The sequence below is a fragment of the Loxodonta africana genome, chromosome 12 (genome assembly GCF_030014295.1).
Source record: "Loxodonta africana isolate mLoxAfr1 chromosome 12, mLoxAfr1.hap2, whole genome shotgun sequence".
Lineage (NCBI taxonomy): Eukaryota > Metazoa > Chordata > Mammalia > Proboscidea > Elephantidae > Loxodonta > Loxodonta africana.
The window spans coordinates 77,150,375-77,169,577 of NC_087353.1; the positions used below are offsets into that span (position 1 = coordinate 77,150,375).

At 43.1% G+C, this 19,203-nt stretch overlaps 1 protein-coding gene across 1 annotated transcript in view; it reads right to left on the reverse strand.

Annotated features, from left to right (window-relative positions):
* Nucleotides 1–13,411, reverse strand: part of DNAH3 (dynein axonemal heavy chain 3) — a 189,675-nt gene extending 176,264 nt beyond the window's left edge. The window contains exons 1-6 of the mRNA XM_064294796.1: nucleotides 13,233–13,411; nucleotides 11,465–11,624; nucleotides 10,277–10,499; nucleotides 6,170–6,242; nucleotides 4,443–4,614; nucleotides 1,853–2,039 (exon numbers count right to left, since the gene is read on the reverse strand). Of these exons, the coding sequence (XP_064150866.1) occupies nucleotides 1,853–2,039; nucleotides 4,443–4,614; nucleotides 6,170–6,242; nucleotides 10,277–10,499; nucleotides 11,465–11,624; nucleotides 13,233–13,411 (994 nt within the window). The remainder of the gene's footprint in view (nucleotides 1–1,852; nucleotides 2,040–4,442; nucleotides 4,615–6,169; nucleotides 6,243–10,276; nucleotides 10,500–11,464; nucleotides 11,625–13,232) is intronic.
* Between the last annotated feature and the right edge of the window lie 5,792 nt (nucleotides 13,412–19,203).

The following is a 19,203-nucleotide window of genomic DNA, read 5'->3' on the forward strand; positions in this document are numbered from 1 at the left end:
CCTGGGAATCACTAAATTGGCACAGCTCCACTCTGTGGGTATATGTTTTTTTTTCTAAAGACATTTCAGAGGGGAGAGGAATGTCACTTCACAATCTGGGGGTTCTCAGAAGCTGGGATTGAGTCCTGTTAGAGTATCTAGCATCATACACGACAATGAATTAGTATTTGATGATACCTCTTTAATCATTCATTGATTTCTCACACCAAGGGCTTTAACCAAAAAATCAACACATAGTAGATGACACCAGATAGTTTAGAATGGAAATTTTAAGACCAAGGGTTTCAAATACTATGGAAAGAAAGACTGGCGAAAGCTTCACAGAGTAAGTAAGATTTGAGCTGAGTCATAAAGAATAAGTAGTTTATTAGACAGGAAAAGAAGGGAAGAGCACCAGGGGCAGAAGGAACAGCGTGTGAGGAGGTACTCTGCTTTAGTAGGGTATGTTCAAGGAACTCTGAGCTATTCTGTGACAGAAATGTTAGGTATACATGGTAGAGCTCAAGGTGATAAGACTGGACAAGTAGGTTGAGGCTGGAATTTGAAAAAACTTGTGTTTATCCTTAGAAACTTGGTTCTATCCTATAGTAGTCAAGAAACCTTTAAACTGACATCATTAGAAAGCTCATTAGGAAAACAAAAATAACTAGACAACTTGGTTAAGATAGTTGTCCAGATAGAATAGGAAGGTGTATCACTGAGTAGAAGGTGAACTGATTAAGTAGAAAGGGAACTGATGTGATCACCCTTCCCTTTGATGTGCTTCTCCCATTACTGTCTAAAAATAATAATTTGATGATTACCAATCATCAAATATTACCCAATGACCTATTGTGTGCACAAGACCCTGGGCTAAGGATGAAGGTGAGCTAGAATCAATAATATGGCCTTCCCCAACAAAGAACTGACAGTCTAACAGGAGAGCCAAGACCCATGAGAAGTGGAAAGATAATGCCAGTGTTAAATAACAGTAGAGAAATGAAGGCATAGCAGAAGTTTTAAAGCAGGGTGAGCTGAAAGTAGAGATAGAAAATGCTAAGAATTCAGAGAACGGAGTGACCACTGAAAGATGTCCAAAACCAAAAAACCAAACCCATTACCATCAAGTTGTTTCCTACTCATAGCAAGCCTTTAGGACAGGGTAGAACTGTCCCATAGGGTTTCCAAGGAGTAGCTGGTGGATTCGAAATGCTGACCTTTTGGTTAACAGCCAAGCTCTTAACCACTGTGCCACCAGGGCTCTCTGAGGGGTGTAGAGGGGTAAAAATACTTGAGAGAAGCGATGGGTCTTGAGCTAGATTTTGAAGTATGAGTACCCATTGAACCTGCTGCCATCTAATTGATTCTGACTCATAGTGACCCTGTAGGACAGAGTAGAACTGCCCCGTAGGGTTCCCAAGGCTATAAATCTTTACGTAAGCAGACTGCCACATCTTTCTCCCACAGAGCAGCTGGTGGGTTCGAACCGCCAACCTTTTGGTTAGCAGTCAAGCACCTAACCACTGTGCCACCAGGGCTTCTAGAAGCTTGAGTAGGCCCTTAACATTTGTAGTGTGGTCCCAGGGTTGGCAGCATCCGCATCCCCTGGGAACTTTTTAGAATCTCGGGCCTCTCCTGAGACCTACTGAATCAGAACCTGCATTTTAACAAGATCCTCAGGTGATGTGTCAGCATGTTAACTGGTGGGAAGCACTGGTGTGGAAGTTTCTGACGGTGGGTCGTAGTGTGGAATTAAAAGCCGAATGATGTTTTTGACATTTTCAGAGGAACCAGGGTGGAGGACTGAAGTGAGAAGAAAGATGGTGCCTCCCTCACGGGAGCCCTCCGCCCAGGTATGCTCACCCAGCCTTACCAATGCTTTTCATGAGGCTACTGTAGTAATCATGTTCCTTCTCCTCAAAGAGCCCCTCAAGCAGGGCTTCCAAGGTGCTTGTTAACGGCTTGTTAGAAATCAGCTTTGAAATCCGAGTTATCACCTCTTCCTCCTCAGGGGCAATCATGTCTCTCCGGATCCCGTTGGTCAAATAATAACAGTACCTCTTCCATAAACAAACAACCAGCAAGAAAATGATCATGGATGGATAACTGTATCCAGCCACCCACACCCATCCACTGCCAAGGGGCTCTGTTCACACAGCTCCCCTCCTCAGCCTTCACTTGCTGCCATCATGCTTTCTGGACCTGTCACTTAACACTCACTGTGATGAGATCGTGGGCAAGTTTTCCTTCATGTCTCTGGAGGATTCAACCAAAGCCAGAGAGATTTCAGTGGGGTATAAGAAAGGACTGTCAAATGCCACAGGGATAGAAACAGTAGGAGTCCTGAGGCCAGGGATGCAGGCGGCATATCTAGGGATGGTTAAGAGGGATGACAAGCTCCTAAAATGGCCTCAAAGAGTTCACCTCCTTTCCAAAGCACTTTGATTGCATGGCTCATAGCTATCAGTGGGAAGGGAATCTCCAAAGCCCTAGTGAGACGTAAATGATAGGTCTTTTAAGCCAACCATGGGGCTGTGCGTTTAGAATGCAACATAAATACACAAGCTAAACAAAAATGGCCAGTGTAACCTGGTGGCCTCAGGGAGTTTCATTGATTTGTGACTTGCCTCTAAGCTGCTGGAGAGCTAAGCAGCCCTGGGAGGGACGATCTCAGATGGATGAGAAGTGCCAAGTGTAAGAAAAGGGTTTGAAACCAGCTATGAGCTTCAGAGCCAACTGCCTATGATCAGAGAGGCTACTGTTGGTAATTGCCTGGTGGCGTAGTGATTAAGCATTTGGCTGCTAACCAAGAGGTCAGCAGTTTGAATCCACCAGTTGCTCCTTGGAAACCTATGGAGCAGTTCTACCCTGTCCTACAGGGTAGCTATGAGTCGGAATTGACTCGATGGCAATGGGTTTGGTGTTCTCAGAGTTTCTCCAACCTTAATGGAAGCTGTTTAGTATAGGGCAGTATTGCCCAAAACAAAACAAAAGACCGGTTGCCATCAAGTCGATTCTGACTCATAGCAACCCGATAAGACAGAGTAGAACTGCTCCAGAGGGTTTCCAAGGAGCAGCTGGTAGATTCAAACTACCAACCTTTTGGTTAGCAGCCATGCTCTTAATCACTATGCCACTAGGGCTCCAGTATCACCAAACGTGCTTGATTATTAGAAGTGCCTGGGGCCTCTTGTTAAAATTCAGATTTCCAGACCTCTCTTCAGGCAGTTCTGGGGGTTTTAAACAAGCACCCCAAGTGATTTTTATCTTCAGACGAGTCTGAGAAATGCTGGATAGCTCTCACAAGCATAGAGACAAACTCGTATCAGCCTGACCTGGTGTAAGTTCTAGTTTTGCCTCCTATTGTGTAACTTTCGGCAAGTTGCTTAATCAGTCCATACCTCAACTTCTGCATCTGGGCAATAGAAATAATCATAGTGCCCTGGTCATGATGGGGTCAAGCAACTAGCGGGTTTAGCATTGAACTTTGCCAATAGCACATGTTTGGTCACTATGAGTTTTATTATTAAGCATTTATCATACACAATAAACCCACAGGAGTTCCTGGGTGGTGCAGTTAATGCACTTGGCTCCTAACTGAAATGTTGGCAGTTTGAGTCCACCCAGAGGCATCTTGAAAGAAAGACCTGGCAACCTCCTTCTGAAAAATCAACCACTGAAAACCCTATGGAGCACAGCTCTACTCTGACACACATTGGGTCGCCATGAGTTGGAGTCAACTCAACAGCAACTGGTTATAAATGAACAAGCTATTTGTTCTAAAGCTTTGTTCTTCTTTTATAATAGAGTTGGAAACTCAAAAGCCTACCTGGAGCCAGGCAGGCAATGTTACGAAGTGAAAATTGGCTGGACATAAGAAAGGAGTAAGAAATGGTGGGGACTGGGGAAACTGGAGAACGCATTTCTCGATTAAAGGAGCCAGCAACTACTCAGCTCCAAAGGTTTTTATTTTTCAAGAGAGGTTGAGAATCTAGTTTACGTGAGATTTCCTTCATTTTCAAAATATCTACATTTTAAATTCAGCCTACGGTAAGGCTGCCAGAAAAAACACATGATGGATTGGGATATACTTGTACTTTTACTAAAAAAAAAATGATTCGTTGTTTATCTGAGATTTAAATTTAACTAGGTGTCCTGTGTTTTGTGTTGCTTTAATTTTTGTTTGTTTGTGTTTGTTACATCTAGCAACCCTTGCCTATGAGTTGCCATTTTACAACCTGTGTTCTAAGACGGCCCAAAGTCACCAATTCCTGGGACTTTTTAGAGCGGAGAACTTTTGCACACACACATATACCCTCACTCACTACTCTATTATGGGGTCTGGGCATTGGTATTTTTAATACGCTCCCCGGGTGATTCTGCTGCACATCCCAGTTTAAAACCACTGAGATGCTAAGAGTGAGACTTAGCAAACTAAGAGAAAGGAAGCAATAAGAACATACCTCCAAATCTGAGTCAGATGGTTTGGGTTCTTTACGTTCTATTTCCATCTCTTGCTGTAACATCACATTAATTTGTTCTTCTGGACTCATTGGTCTGCTTCGTGGGAAGTCTGAAGATGTCGCCACCTCCTTCATAAGTGAAGAGTTTGAGGTATGGCAGGCCAACTTGATCCTGAAATGTAGATACAGCTCAGCCCTTGGTGCCTGGTTCTACACAGAGGTGCCATGGTGTCAGGCCTACCTTCTCGAACTGACAAGGGTCATTCTGTGTCATCTAATGGCATGTATGTGTAGTCAACGATGGCCTTTAACCACTGAACACCTCATGGCTATGCTGGCACTGGTTTTGTTCAGTTGGTTAATTTAATTTTATTTATAGTCTAAAAAGATTCAAATTGGCTTAAAACAAAAGGGGCGGCCGAAGTTACATAAACAAAAGGGAACTAGGAAAAAAGAGTGTGTGTGCTGAAGAAAGGGGGAAGGAAGAAACGAAGAGTAGAAGAAGAAAACTTAGGCCAAGAGACTAGGTGCTACCACTAGGAGTAAACTGTTCTGTCCTTCTGTCATCCCAGGCTATCTGGGAATTACACTCGGCCATAGAGCTTGTTAACTTTAAAAAGGAAGCACAAACGAAATAATCATATGTAGGGGACACTGAAGAACAAAACAGATGGTATCCCATAATATTTTTACCCACATGGCACAAGGATGAGAGTGTGGGCTTTGGAATCAGGTTGACTTAAAGTTCACGCTCTTAGCCTCAACACTAACCCAAAAACCCATTGCTGTTGAGTTGATTCCAACTCTAGTGACCCTATAGGACAGAGTAGAACTGCCCCGTAGGATTTCCCAAGAGCGGCTGATGGATGCACACTGCTGACCTTTTTTGGTTAGCAGTAGCTCTCAACCACTGCGCCACCAGGGCTCCAGTGATTCTCAAACTCTAGTGTGGAGCAGAATCAACTAGAAGGCTTGTAAAAAAACAGATTGTTGGGCTCTACCCCTAGAGCTTCTGGCTCAGTGGGCCTAGGGTAGGGCCCAAGAATCAGCATTTCTAACAAGTTCCCAGGTGACGCTGATGGTGCTAGTCAAGGACCCACACTTTGAGCACCACTGCTCTTGCTCTACCAACCCTAGTGGCGCAGTGGTTAAATGCTTGGCTGCTAACCGAAAGGTTGGTGGTTCGAATCTATTAGCTGCCCCACAGGAGAAGGACGTGGCAGTCTGCTTCCATAAAGATGACAGCCTTGAAAACCCAATTCTACTTTGTCCTATAGCGTTGCTATGAGTATGAATTGACTCAATGGCAACGGGTTTAATGGGCTCTTGCTCTACCTCATCAGGACACTGTAAATGTTAAATGAGTAACTGGACATAGGACACAGCCCAATATTAGGCACCAAAAGGCATTAAAAATGAACAGCAGCCACTATATCTCTTTGCCCCCACGTTTATCATTGTTCTACTCCTTGTGTCTTATTTATCTTTATAGTCCTGACTTTCAGATAGTGCCTGTTATTTAATAGTTTCCTGATTTTTGGTAGGGAATAAATCAAAAAATAAAGTTTAGATTAAGGGTTGGTGGAAAAAAACATGAGTCACTGGTTGTCCGGGTGTGCTTTGGAGCCCAGAAGCAGAGCGCTGGGAGTGATAGAGCACAGCTTTCAGGAGACCACAACCTTCTTCCAGTGTAGTCCAGTGTCCAGCACTCCCGCAGGGAGCCTTACCGGGTCGCTTCCTCTTTGTCTCTGGAGGACAACTTCATTTTCTTCTTGTTGGGCTCTGCTGAGGTTCCACTAGCTAGAAGAGTGGGGAAAAAAAGATTTCAGTGATGGGGCAGTGGCTTGGGCCATCTTCTGATCACAGGGACATGACAATCCGGGGCAGCCCAGGGGTACAATCAGGCAAGCGGATACAGTCCAGTGGGATGAGGCCGGATAAATGGGCTCTGGTCTCCCCTGCATCGCTAATTAACTGTGTGACCCTAAAGAAGTGACTTCATCACTCCAGGCCTCAGCTTTCCCAACTGTAAAATGGGGATGAGTATACTCTCTATTTACCCACACATTTGACAAGTACTAGCGATTGCCTACTTGATTCACTCCCCAACACTGTATGCTCTAGTTTCTAAACATCACTTGGATTATTATTTAATATTTATCTTTAAGTAGATACAGACTTTTAAAACCTAGCACATTTATTTTTAAAGGAAATTTTATATGATGATCATACATAGAAAAATCAGTTTCATTTACCATACATGTAACTATTAAAATAAAAAAATCAATATCATTTGCAATAAATAGAAAGTAACTGGACAAACAAATTCAATCAATGGTATCAAAAATTACATTATTAAAATTTAGCTAGACACTGTTACTTGCTTAGGTCTCTCTAGCCTGAGGCAATTAACAAGTAATAGAAAAGTGTTAAAGACATATTAAATTGACAATTTGAAGGAATCAAAAAGAGCTGAAGACTCCCAATCAAGATGCGGAGCCCTGCTGGCTTAGTGGTTAAGAGCTACAGCTGCTAACCAAAAAGGTCAGCAGTTCGAATCCACCAGCCGCTCCTTGGAAACCCAATGGGGCAGTTCTCCTTTGCCCTATGGGGTCGCTATGAGTTGGAATCAACTCGACAGCAATAGGTAATCAACAGCAATGTATCATGAGTTCATACTTTCAGCTCCCCAATCTGCTCTGATCACAATAATAGACAAAATGCCTTTAAAAACTAAAAACACACTGCAATGTTCAACAAGATGCTCTTCTCTGTGGACCTGAAATAAAACAAAAAGCGTGAAGTAAAGCCACAAACTCATTGAATTCTGGTCCAGCAGCAGACAGAAGTAGTTAGGAGTCTGATAACAGGCGGAATCCAAAAACACACCTTGACAGTTGGGAACCGGAACCCGGCTCATGCCATGAAGCCAAGGACTGAAGCGAAGCTTCCCCACCCATGAAGTCAGGCTAAGACACAGCAGCAGGAGCATGGGTTTAAAGTCTATGTATCCTGAATTCATATCGTGACTGGAGATGCAGAAAAAGACTGACAACAACTAGGCAAAGCCTTCTACTGCCACAGAGACCAGATTTACGAGATCCCAAACATCACCTTGGGATGGGAGCCCCAAGCACCAATATAAGACCAGATACTGATTTGGAATCCTAAGAAGTATAAGAAAGGCATAAGAAAAAAAGTTAGATTAAGAAGGGTATATCACAGCACTTCGGGGACACTGAGCTTCTCTTAAGGGTGATGGAAAAATTTGGGAACGGTTATGGCGGATGGTTGAAGAACACGATGAATGTAATTCAAAGTCACTGAACTGTGCCTGTATAGGTTGTAGAAACATCAAATATTATGTTACCTACATATTTATCACAACAAAAAAAAGTGTGTGTTAAAAAAGTCCACCCTGTCCGATTACATTTATACGTAAGAACAAGCAAAGCTAGTCTACGGTGATAGAAATCAGAAAGTTGTTATTCTGGGGTGGGGTGGGTGATGTGGGTTTGGAGAGAGAATTCCTTGGAAAGGAATACAAAGAAATTTTTTTCTAGTGATGGAAATCCTCTATATCTTCTTTGGGTGGTGGCTATACAATATAAATGATTGTCAAAACTCACTTAACTAATCTGACAGAAACTAGAGGAACCCCCAAGACTATGGCCCCCCTGACGCTCTGCTAACTCAACTGAAGCTACTCCCGAAGGCCACTTTTCAGACAGAAATTAGCAGGCCTATAAAATGAACAATAACGCTCGTGAGGAACATGCTTCTTGGTTCAATCAAATATATGAGACCAAACAGGCAACGCCCACCCAAAGGCTAGACGAGAAGGCAGGAAGGGACAGGAACTGGACAAATAGACACAGGGAACGCGGGGTGGAAACGGGGAGTGTGCTGTCACACTGTGGGGATTGCAACCAATGTCACAAACAGTATGTGTATAAATTTTTGAATGAGAAATTAACTTGAATTGTAAACTTTCACCTAAAACACAATTAAAAAAAAAAAAAACCTCATTGAACTGAGAACTACAGGTCTGCACATTTTATTGTATGTGATTATAACTCAATTTAAAAGAGAGCGAGATGCACACAGTAAGAAGAGGAAAACCCTCAACATCAGCCTGCAAATGGAAACATCAAGACACACAAGAAAAACTAATACTTACAAAATAGCCAGAAAACTCAACAACTGAGTGATGAATTCACAAAACGGAAATAACACAGCAATTATCAATACTGCTACAAAGCAAATGTTTAAGATCCTCAAAGAGATATTGAAAGGACTATGCCCATAAGAATAGAATAAGAAATGGTGGGGCGGGGGAGACACAAGTGGAACCAATTAGAAAATCCGAAAATGAAAAAAAAAATCATCATTAAAATAAAATACACTCATTAAATATGAAAAACTCAAGACTGAAAGGAGTTGAAAAGCAAGTTAATGAATCAGGTATAACTGAGGAATTCACCCAGACACAGCACAGAGAGAAAAAAGTGAAAATGAGTTTGAGACAGAGGGCAAACTGACAGGCTCCAACTTATATCTAACATGAATTACTAAGCAGCTATATGTGTACCAGATGGGATTACATAAATTAATAAATATACAGTATTTTGGCTGGCAGCCACCAAGATGGCCCCCAATGATCCTCACTTCCTGGTATTCATGCCCTTCTGTAATCCCCTCCCCTTGAGTGTGGGCTGGACTTAGCGACTTGGTTCTAATGAATAGAATATGGCAAAAGCAATGGGATATCATTTTTTGAGATTAAGTTCCAAAAAGACTTATGGTTTGCATCTTGAGTACTCTCTCTTCCTCTCCCATGTGTTTGCTCTGAGGGAAGCCAGAAGCCATGTCATGAGCTGCCCTATGGAGAGTCCCACAGGGCAAAGAACTGATGTTTCTGGTCAACAGACAGCAAAGACCTGAAGCCTGTCAAGAGCTACACGAGTGCGCTTGGAAGTGGATCCTTCTCCAGTTGAGCCTTCAGATGACCATGGCCCTGGCCAACACCTTGACTATATGGTTGTGAGAGATGCTGAGCCAGAACCACACAGCTAAGCCATGTCTGTGGGCCACGTCCTGACCCACAAAAACTGTGAGATAATAAATGTTTAGTGTTTTTAGCCACTAAATTTTGGGATAATTTGTTACACAGCAATAGATAACACAAGTACATAGAACAGGTTCTGATATATGATAAACCAGTTAAGCAATTGCAAATGACTTGATTACAACTCATGGCAACCCATCGTGTATCAGAGTAGAACTGTGCTCCATAGGGTTTTCTTTTCCTTCTTTCTTTTTTTTTTTAGAAGAGGAAGAAAAGATTTATTATTGAATAAGCAATTAAACCAGAATGCGATGCATCATAGGCAATCTGCTAAAGAGACTGCAAAGATAGAAAGGAATCTTAACCATTATATAGCAAAGGGGATACAATCCATTACATTCACGTTTCCAAGATAATTGTTAATTTTCTGATGTTTCTGCCCAGGAGATAAGGCTGGGCCACCTGAGTCCTTTGGGGTTTCAATGGCTGATTTTTCTGGAAGTAGAACACCAGTACTTTCTTCTCAGGTGTCATTGGGTGGGCTCAAACAGCTAACCTTTCAGTTAGCAGTCGAGCACGTCACAGTTTGCACCACCCAGGGATGCCAGTATATGAAAAATGGTCTATAAATGTTAGCCATTATAATCATTTCCACTTCACAGATAAGGAGACTAAGACTCTACAAGGTTATTCAAAGTTAGCTAGAGTAAGAGGTAGAGCTGGGATTGGAACCCAGGATTAGAAATCACATTCTGCTTCTAAATACCTGGTGGCAGCCCCTGAAGGTTCCTTTCCCTAGGGACATTGATGGTGACTGGCTGATAGCTCTTCACCAGGCCCTTTAGCTTCAGGTCCTGGGCCATCAAGGAGTAGTTGTTGGCAATGGAGTCGCTAGGTCCACGGTGGTGATGCTGCTCTTTGAAAGGGGCAGCCAGAGTCCATGATGTACGTTGCATCAAGGGGGGATAAAAGCTGTGTGACATGACAGTCTACAAGGGAAGAAATGCAGAGGAGATGTGATGAGGCTCCCCTCAGGAAGCCTGGGCTCTGTGGGGCCTGGGCTCTGCTCGCCGTGAGACTCACAGAGCCCCATATGCCTTAGACGGTGTTTCTACCTTCTGCACATCTAACCTCACTATCCATGAAAACAACTGTACTTCTCTGATTACTGTGTGATTTCTAATGGAAAGGATGACAGTTGGAATTCAGTACATGGTAAGTTTGTGGGTCAAATAATCTCTCCATCTATTGCCTCTATTCCTTATCAGTAAAAACTAGTTGCTGTGGGGTCGATTCTGACTCATGGCGACCCCACGTGTGTCAGAGTAGAACCGCACTCCATAGGGTTTTCAATGGCTGATTTTTCAGAAGTAGATCACCAGGCCTTTCTTTTGAGGCACCTCGGAGTGGACTTAAATCTCCAACCTTTCTGTTAGCAGCTAGGCATTAACCGTTTGTACCACCCAGGGACTCTATTCCCTAAAGAGATGGCTACAAGGTAGATATAAACCAAAAAAATCAAATCCATTGCTGTCAAGTCAATTCTGACTCCTAGAAACCCTACAGGACAGAGTAGAACTACCTCATTTGGTTTCCAAGGAGCACCTGGTGGATTTGAACTGCTGACCTTTTGGTTAGCAGCCATAGCTCTTAACCACTATACCACCATGGTTTCCATAGTTACCCTCATTTTACAATTGAAGATACAGAAGTTTAGAGAATTTAAATAACGCAACAGCTAAGTGGTGAAGGCCAGGTTGTAACTCATCTTTGTGCGACTGCATGGCTCTTTCTCCTACACAGCTGTAGCCTCTTCCAGTGGCAGAAATGACCAAAGCCCCTAATCACACTCGTCTAATCTGACTGTTTGCTCCACCAGAAGTAAACACTGAATCCCTAGGTGGTAGGGCACCTCGTCACCCTGAGCAGAAGTGTGGCAGCCAGCTGAGCATACCCGATAGAGTTCAGACGGTTCCTCGTTGCCGGAAGCAGGCAGAGGGGGCAGCTCTGGCCGCTTCTGGGAGTGGCTCATGTGATGTATCGAGTCATCTCTTGAGATCTGTGGAAAATGGAAACGAAGCCACTCTTTAGGAACCCAGGAAAGCTTTCCCAGCCTCTGAGAGTAAGGTAAGGAGTAAAGAGGTCTCCAGAAAAGGTTTCAGAAAGAGTTCTGCCCATCAAGCATGTTTTTCATACATTCTGTATTTTTCTTTTTTGAACCATTATTCTCTCCTCCAGCATCTCCCCCTTGGCTTTCCGTCTATGAGCAAATCTGGAGATTTTTTTTTTCCCCTGGGAAGAGCCCAAATTCTGAGGAGGAGTCCCAGCTATTCTACCCTGGGCTATGATTAAAGGGGTTGACTTAAAAAAAAAAAAAGGTTCTTTCATTTCACGTATACAAAGTTCCAAATAAAAATCTGCTCATTCAGTGGTGTTGCATTTTATGTGTGTAACACACAAGCAGCTTTCTCTGCTTCCGGGAAAAGAACAAAATATAATTTAAATAGTGTGGGTGTTTAAGCCCACCGTTTCATTCGGTGAGTGTGTACTCAGGAGTGAGCCTCAGGTAGGAGGTGTGAACTTGTGGCTACCCTGGTCACTCCAGCTCCCACGTGTCTTTCCTGGGGCGAGCAACTTGCAGAGCTCAAAGTGACTGTACTATTGAACTATACCATGTGTATTTCTGTCTTGTGACCCAGCCCCTATGTGCAAGACAACTACGTCACCTGGGGCTGGGATGGAGAAACTGCAATCTGTTCCAACGCTGGATGAAAACTCCAGGGCTGGGCTTATTGAGAGATACTGCTGAACTACACTTTAAAGATGCTTTAAGGGACTTCCAAGGGTCATAATGGTGCTCTGGAATTTTCACCTTAGGTAATGACTTTGAACTTAACTCCTATGTAAGATGGGACATAAGTATATGAGTTTTATTTACTTGGATAGGCAAACTATGCCAGGCAGGATAACCAGAGAGGCATAAAAAAAAAAAAAAAAAAAAAAAAAACCAGAGAGGCATATGAGTCAGTTATTAGCCACCTCTATCTCCAGGCAACCCCTCCTTCATTGCTGACTCAAATTAACCTTCATCATCTCCCCTGGAGCACCTACCTCACTAAATAACAACAATAAAACAATACCGACCATTGTTCCAAAGCATTATGAGCCAGGCACTGTACAGCCCTATGAGAGTTTTTACACCCATATTGTAGCTGAAGAAACTAAGGCTCAGAGAGAATAGGTAACACATCCCAGCCAGACAAGAGCAGTGGCTTGACTTCTAAGCCAGTGCTTTTAAACGCATGCCACTCTGTAGCCCAACACATTGGAAGTTACATGGCAACTTACTTTAGGAAGGCTGTTGTTGTTGTTTGTTGAGTTGATTCCAACTTACAGCAACCCTTATAGGACAAAGTAGAACTGCCCCATAGGGTTTCCTAGGCTGTAATCTTTACGGGAGCAGATCACCAAGACTTTTCTCTCAAGGAGCTGCTGGTACATTCGTACCGCCAACCTTTTGGTTACCAGCCGAATGCTTTAACCGCTGTGCCACCAGGGCTCCATTAGGAAAGCTATTGACCTTTAAATTAAACAAAACCATCCAAACCCATCACCAAAGATGCGTACTGAGCCTGAGATCTTTAAAAACACGGAAAAGGTGTATTGATCAAATGGCCTAATTTATTTCCTGGTTCTCAAAATTTGTGGCGCGTTGGACTCACCAATGGAGCTTTATTAAAAGTGGAGATGCCCGGATCCCCACCTCAAACATGAAGAGTTTGGGAACCACTGATCCTACTATTTTCAACTTAAAGAACTTGCAATGTTGATTTAAATCACTGCATCTTGTTTCTCTGCTATAGACCTCAATTTCAGGGATCTGAGAATTTATGACCTCCATGAGCCCCCTATTTCACTACTGAAATTACTACGAAATCTGCACTGTTGAGGAGACAAAATGGAAAAATCCCACATCAACTTAAAAGGAACCTGGAAATCCAAAGCAGATGCCATACCATCCAAGGAAGATTTTGGCAGCAGTACTTTGAGGAATATGAAGTCATTCATGATTTTCTTCAGGATCCCAGACGTAAGGCAAATCCTGACAAGTAAGAGCTGTCTGTAGTTTGTCTTTGCAAGCAAGAAGGGTTTGTGATCAGTGGGAACCTTTCCCTTGGCCTAGCTTTTAAATCTGTTTCAAAGAAAAATCCTCATTAAAGGAGCAACAAGCAAACGCTACAAAATTCAAACATCCTGAGTAAGTTACAACAAGAGTGGGAGTAAGCAGTTAAGCCAAAAAGCCCTGACCTCTGCAGTCAAGGAAGATGTTAATATTCTGGAAGTATCTTGGCATTCATGATTTTGGTCAGTGTGGGGTAAACCTCCTTTCAGCCCTGAAACCAATTGGGAAGTAACTCATTCCACCGAAAGAAACAGACAAGTTGTAAAGTCTGTCTGATTCCAGGCCCTGGCTCCACGGCAGGGCATGTGTCATGGGCCTGACCAATCAGAATACTCCATCCTCCTAAACACATTGATTGGTTCCGGGATAGGCATGTGACCCAAACTGGGTTGGTCAGAATCTTTCCCGATACTTTGCTAGAGCTATTGAGAAAAGGCACTTTCCTTTCATTAGGGTCACTGATTATGAGGCTATTTATGACTAGGGCCATCTTTGCCCTATGTCGGGAAAAGCTTACCTTAGAATAAAGCTAATGAAGAAGGAAGCAGAGCCACCAGAAGGAGAAAGACCGACACCCAATGACATCAGCTGGACCTCTGGTCTCAACCTGGACCTCTCGGTCACCTGAGCTCAGAGTTTCCCTTTGGGGTTTGAGCCAGTTTGAATTATAATTCTGTTCTTTAAAATTCTACAGTTTTCTCCATACTGAGAGATTGTGATCCAAGGAATAGGCACAGAGAAAGTTAATTCAATAACAGAGTGCCCAGGTCAGAGAACAGAGATACTGCATTATACACACAGATAAGCCAGTCGTGGGATATAAAGAAAGCAAACCATGAGCATTTTGCAGAGCACAATAAAGAGACGCATAGCCTCTGCAGAAGCTTTGCAGGAACTCAAGCTTTGAGCTAGTTCATAGGCACAGACTAAGACTTATACACAAAGAGTCATAAATGCCCTGATAGCAGAAAATATCTCAGTCCTGGGACAGGAACATGTGGGACACACACAAAATAAGCAGATCTGGAAATCAATTCCCGAACAGAACAAAGAGAGTTTTCTTGATCATACCTGCCTAAAAATTCTCTGTGACACCTTCAAGGGGAGGAGATGGAGGTTTTTATAAGAACTGCCTGACTATGCAAAATGATTTGTCAAAATTATTAACGCTTAACTCTTCTCTTTGGTAAACTGCAAGGGGTTTTCATAAAGGCTTCGAACTGGTTCTTCCCGGTTCAATCATGGCCGAGGAAGTAAAATTTGAAAAGACCCAAATCTTCCAAATTTGGGTGAACTGGAAAGATAACCAGAAAGGGAAAAATTATGTATTGAAGCCATAACAGGTTGAAGCCCTGCTGGAGATTTAATCTCCCTCTTAGAAAATAAGGGCAGTGTACCTGTTGCCTAGCAACCAAATCTCTCTTTTGAGCATATTTTGAGCAGAGTCAGAAACAGAGGTGCCCCGCTCAAAGAGGGCAGCCAGCCACACCACTTGAATTTGCATCACTCTCCACAGTCCTGCCAAAAATCCAATCTCACACATCAGGCACCTGAAAAGACTCACTATGCCTCTTCCGAGTCTCCTACTCTAGGGCTTCAACCCATAATTTTTCCTGTTCCAGTTATCATTCTGGATCACCCAAATTTTTTTTTTTTTTTAATTCTGGTCTTTCTGCTTTTGCTGCTTCAGTCTGACTGAGTTTGAAGCCCTGGATTTCATTTCAGGGTATGGGTTCAGTCATTAGCAACGAATCCATTTTAATTTCATACAGTTTCATTTTAAAATGCTCTTCTGGGCACTTTAATGTATGGCAACCCAGTGGATCTTGGCTTTTTTACAGCTAGGATTCTGGCACCAGGTTGAGTAAAACAGTTACTTTCAGGAGGCTTATTTCTGACTGCGTATGTTTGCATCTCCTTTGTGAAGGCAGTTCCCAAATGCCTCTCTGAGGACCTGTTAGACCACAATTAATCAGGGCCTCGTTAAAAATACAGATTCCAGGGCCCCACTCCAAAACTTCTGAATCAGAATCTTTGGGTGTCGAAACCAAGATTCTATGTTATTTTGATGTGCAGCCAGAGTTGGGAATTGTTGAATGGAATATATGATCTAATGGCCTTGGAAGGGTAGGGAAAAGAACAACGGACATCTATTCCTGAATTTTTCACAGCAAAGCTTGAGGATGTACGAAAGTCTAATACAGAAAAAGCACAGTTCAAAGGTTATAACATAAAAATTTGATTAGCACACTTGCTCAGTCAAGAGACTCTAACAAGACAATTGGTCTATGACAAAAACATTCCCCCCCCACTCCCAAATCCTCGAAAAGCCCGTTGCCGTTGAATCAATCCCGACTCATAGTGACCCTATAGGACAGAGTAGAACTGTGGATTTGAACTGCCGACCTTTTAGTTAGCAGCTGGTAGCTCTTAACCACCGCACCACTGTGGCTCCAATCCTCTACGAGATGAAAATATAGGTAAAAAAAAAATATGCCTTAAAAGTCACACTTACCCTCCGAGATGAGCAATCTATGTCATTTGTGGTATCCATTTTAATTAGACCTATCAAAAAAAAGAATGAAGAGCTCTCAGTTTCTGCAGGGACACTCCTCTCTGACTAGTGGCTGTGAAATTCACCCTTCTTTATAGCATAATGGGGATGACACAGAAAACAGAACTTTCCGTCATGTTCTGGAAGCTCTGTTCACAGGGCCACCTCTCTGAGGTCATAGACTTCAGCCTCCTGAGGAGTTGCCTGGTAGAAGAGGAGAGAAAAGGAAGATGGAGAGCGAAGAGGCAGCATTGGGGTTCTGCTGGGTTTTCTTGCTCCAGTCCCTACTCCTTCTGCAATGGCCACCCTTCCTTCCCGCTGAGTGGCTCCTTTCTTGGAACTTTTCCAGGAAAACACCAAGTTCACTGTAGAATAAAAATGGAAGCAAGGTTACATGCTAATACTGAGAGAAGAGGGAGCAAGCACCCCACCAAACAACCCCTTTGCAGCCTCCGCTTTCTCCCTCCTCCTGTTTTACACAGGTCTTGGGGCCAGTAACTAGGTTTCAGCGTCTGTTGCTAAGGGAAGGAAGGGCCTCTGCCATGCCCAGATACAAGACTGGGCTTGACCTGCCTCCATGTCCTGGTCTCTCCCTTTGCTGGGGGCCAAGCTGGAAGCAGGAAGTATTGGTGACAAAGGGGAAAATGGGATTGCGCTTAGCAGTGATCCAAGAATGAAAAGGTCAGTGGCAACAAGAGCCAATGCCTTTGGACAGGTCCAAATGCAAACAGCATGGTGGTTAGATTCTTCGGTTCTAGAGTTGGACAGGTCTGGGTTCAGATCCTGCTCTTCCCAGTAATAAGCTATGTGTCTTCAGTAAGTTCCTTCTTCTAAGCACTTGCTTTCTCTGTAAAAGGGCAATATTATTAGTATCTACCTCAGAGGATTGATTTGAAGATTTTATGGGATAACATTTATAAAACAATTTGCACATGGTAGAAGGGTAACCAACTCATTTAGGTTTGCTCAGGACTTCCTGGGTTTTAGCGCTGAAAGTCTGTATCCTGGTAACCCCCTCAGACCCAGGTAAACTGTGACAGTTGGTTATTCTACAGCGTGTCATTGTACAAATGTTGGCTAATATCAAAAATTATTATGAACACAGAAACACACCAACACACATAACAATATTAGTTGCTGCCCAAACATTCAAAGAACATGTTACACATTTGCCTTTCAAAGTTCTCTCAAAACCAAGTTAGAATCATAAAGAGAAAAGAAGTTCTGATACATGCTACAACATGGATGACCTTTGAAAACATTATACTGAGCGAAATAAGCCGGACACAAAAGGACAAACACTGTATAATCCCACTTATATGGAATACCTAAAATAGGCAAGTATCTTAGTGATCTAGTGCTGCTATAACAGAAATACCACAAGTGGATGGCTTTAACAAAGAGAAATTTATTCTCTCACTGTCTAGTAGGCTACGAGTCCAAATTCAGGGTGTCAGCTCCAGGAGAAGGCTTTCTCTCTCTATTAGCTCTGGAGGAAGGTCCTTGTCATCAGTCTCCCCTTGGTCTGGGAGCATCTCAGCACAGGAACCTCAGGTTCAAAGGACACGCTCTGCTTCCGGTGCTGCTTTCTTGGTGGTATGAGGTTCCCAACTCTCTAGCTTACTTCCCTTTCATCTCTTGAGAGATAAAAGGTGGTCCAGGCCATACCCCAGGGAAACTCCCTTTATATTGGATCAGGGATGTGACCTGGTAAGTGTTATATCTCACCCTAATCCTCTTTAACATAAAATTACAATCACAAAATGGAGGACAATTACAGAATACTGGAAACCATGGCCTAACTAAGTTAATACACACATTTTTGGGGAGACAAAAATCAATCCATGACAGCAAGTGTATAGAGATCACAGTTGGGATCACAGGTGGGAGGAAGGGAGGGAAAAAGGGGGGCTCATTGCCTAGGGGACACTGAGCTATTAAAAGTGATGGCAAAATTTGAAAACGGGTAAGGGTAGTGGTTGAACAACATGATAAATGTAGCTAATGTCACTGAATTGTACATGTGAAGAATGCTGAAATGGAAAATATTTTGTTACATATACATTTACCACAATAAACAAACAAACTAGACTTACTGAGCTCTTTCTGGGTGCCATGTTTGCATATCTGTTTTTCATCTAATTTTCCCAAAAACTCCACAATGTTCCCATTTCATGGATGAGCCAGAAGTCAGAGAGATGTATAACTCCCCCAAACTGATGCAACTCCTGAGAAGCACTGTCATAGTTTCAATCCTGTCCTTTTGAGTCCAAGTTCAATGCTCTTTCCGAAGTCTTCTGTGCAGCACACAATAATGTCTGAGACCCTACAAAGAGCACGGTATAGCACCAAGTGCTTCTGTTTCTCCTATTATTCTCACTCCTTCCTCAAAGTTGGGCTCTCCACACTTTCACAATAATTCTGAGGCTGTTCATCTCTTGTATTCAGACTCTCTACCATAAAGCGTATATGTTTCAAATAGCATTTGGAATAAATGAGCCAGCGGCAGGGTTTGAGATTTTGGTTCAGACAAAAATGGAATCATTACCAGGTCTTCTGTAACGGGGTATGAAACTCCATGTCCTACAAAAGGCAGCAGCTGTACCCCAACAAAGTGAAAAATTAGAAAGTGCCCCGTATGGAGCTAATCAGACCCTTGTGAGTAGGAGACACTCTTCCACCTAAAATTTGTTTTTGCTGTTGTTAGTTGCTGTCGAGTTGATTCTGACTCTTGCCAATCGCATATGTGCAGGCCAGAACTGCTCCACAGGGTTCTCAAGGCTGTGACCTTTCAGAAGCAGATTGCCAGGCCTGTCTTCTGAGGTGCCTCTGGGTGGGTTCGAACTGCCAACCTTCCAGCCAGTGGTCGAGTGCTTAACCATTTGCATCACCCAGGGACCTGAAATTTAGTGTGATTTAAGTCTGTTGTTGTTGCGTGCTGTTGAGTCGATTCCAA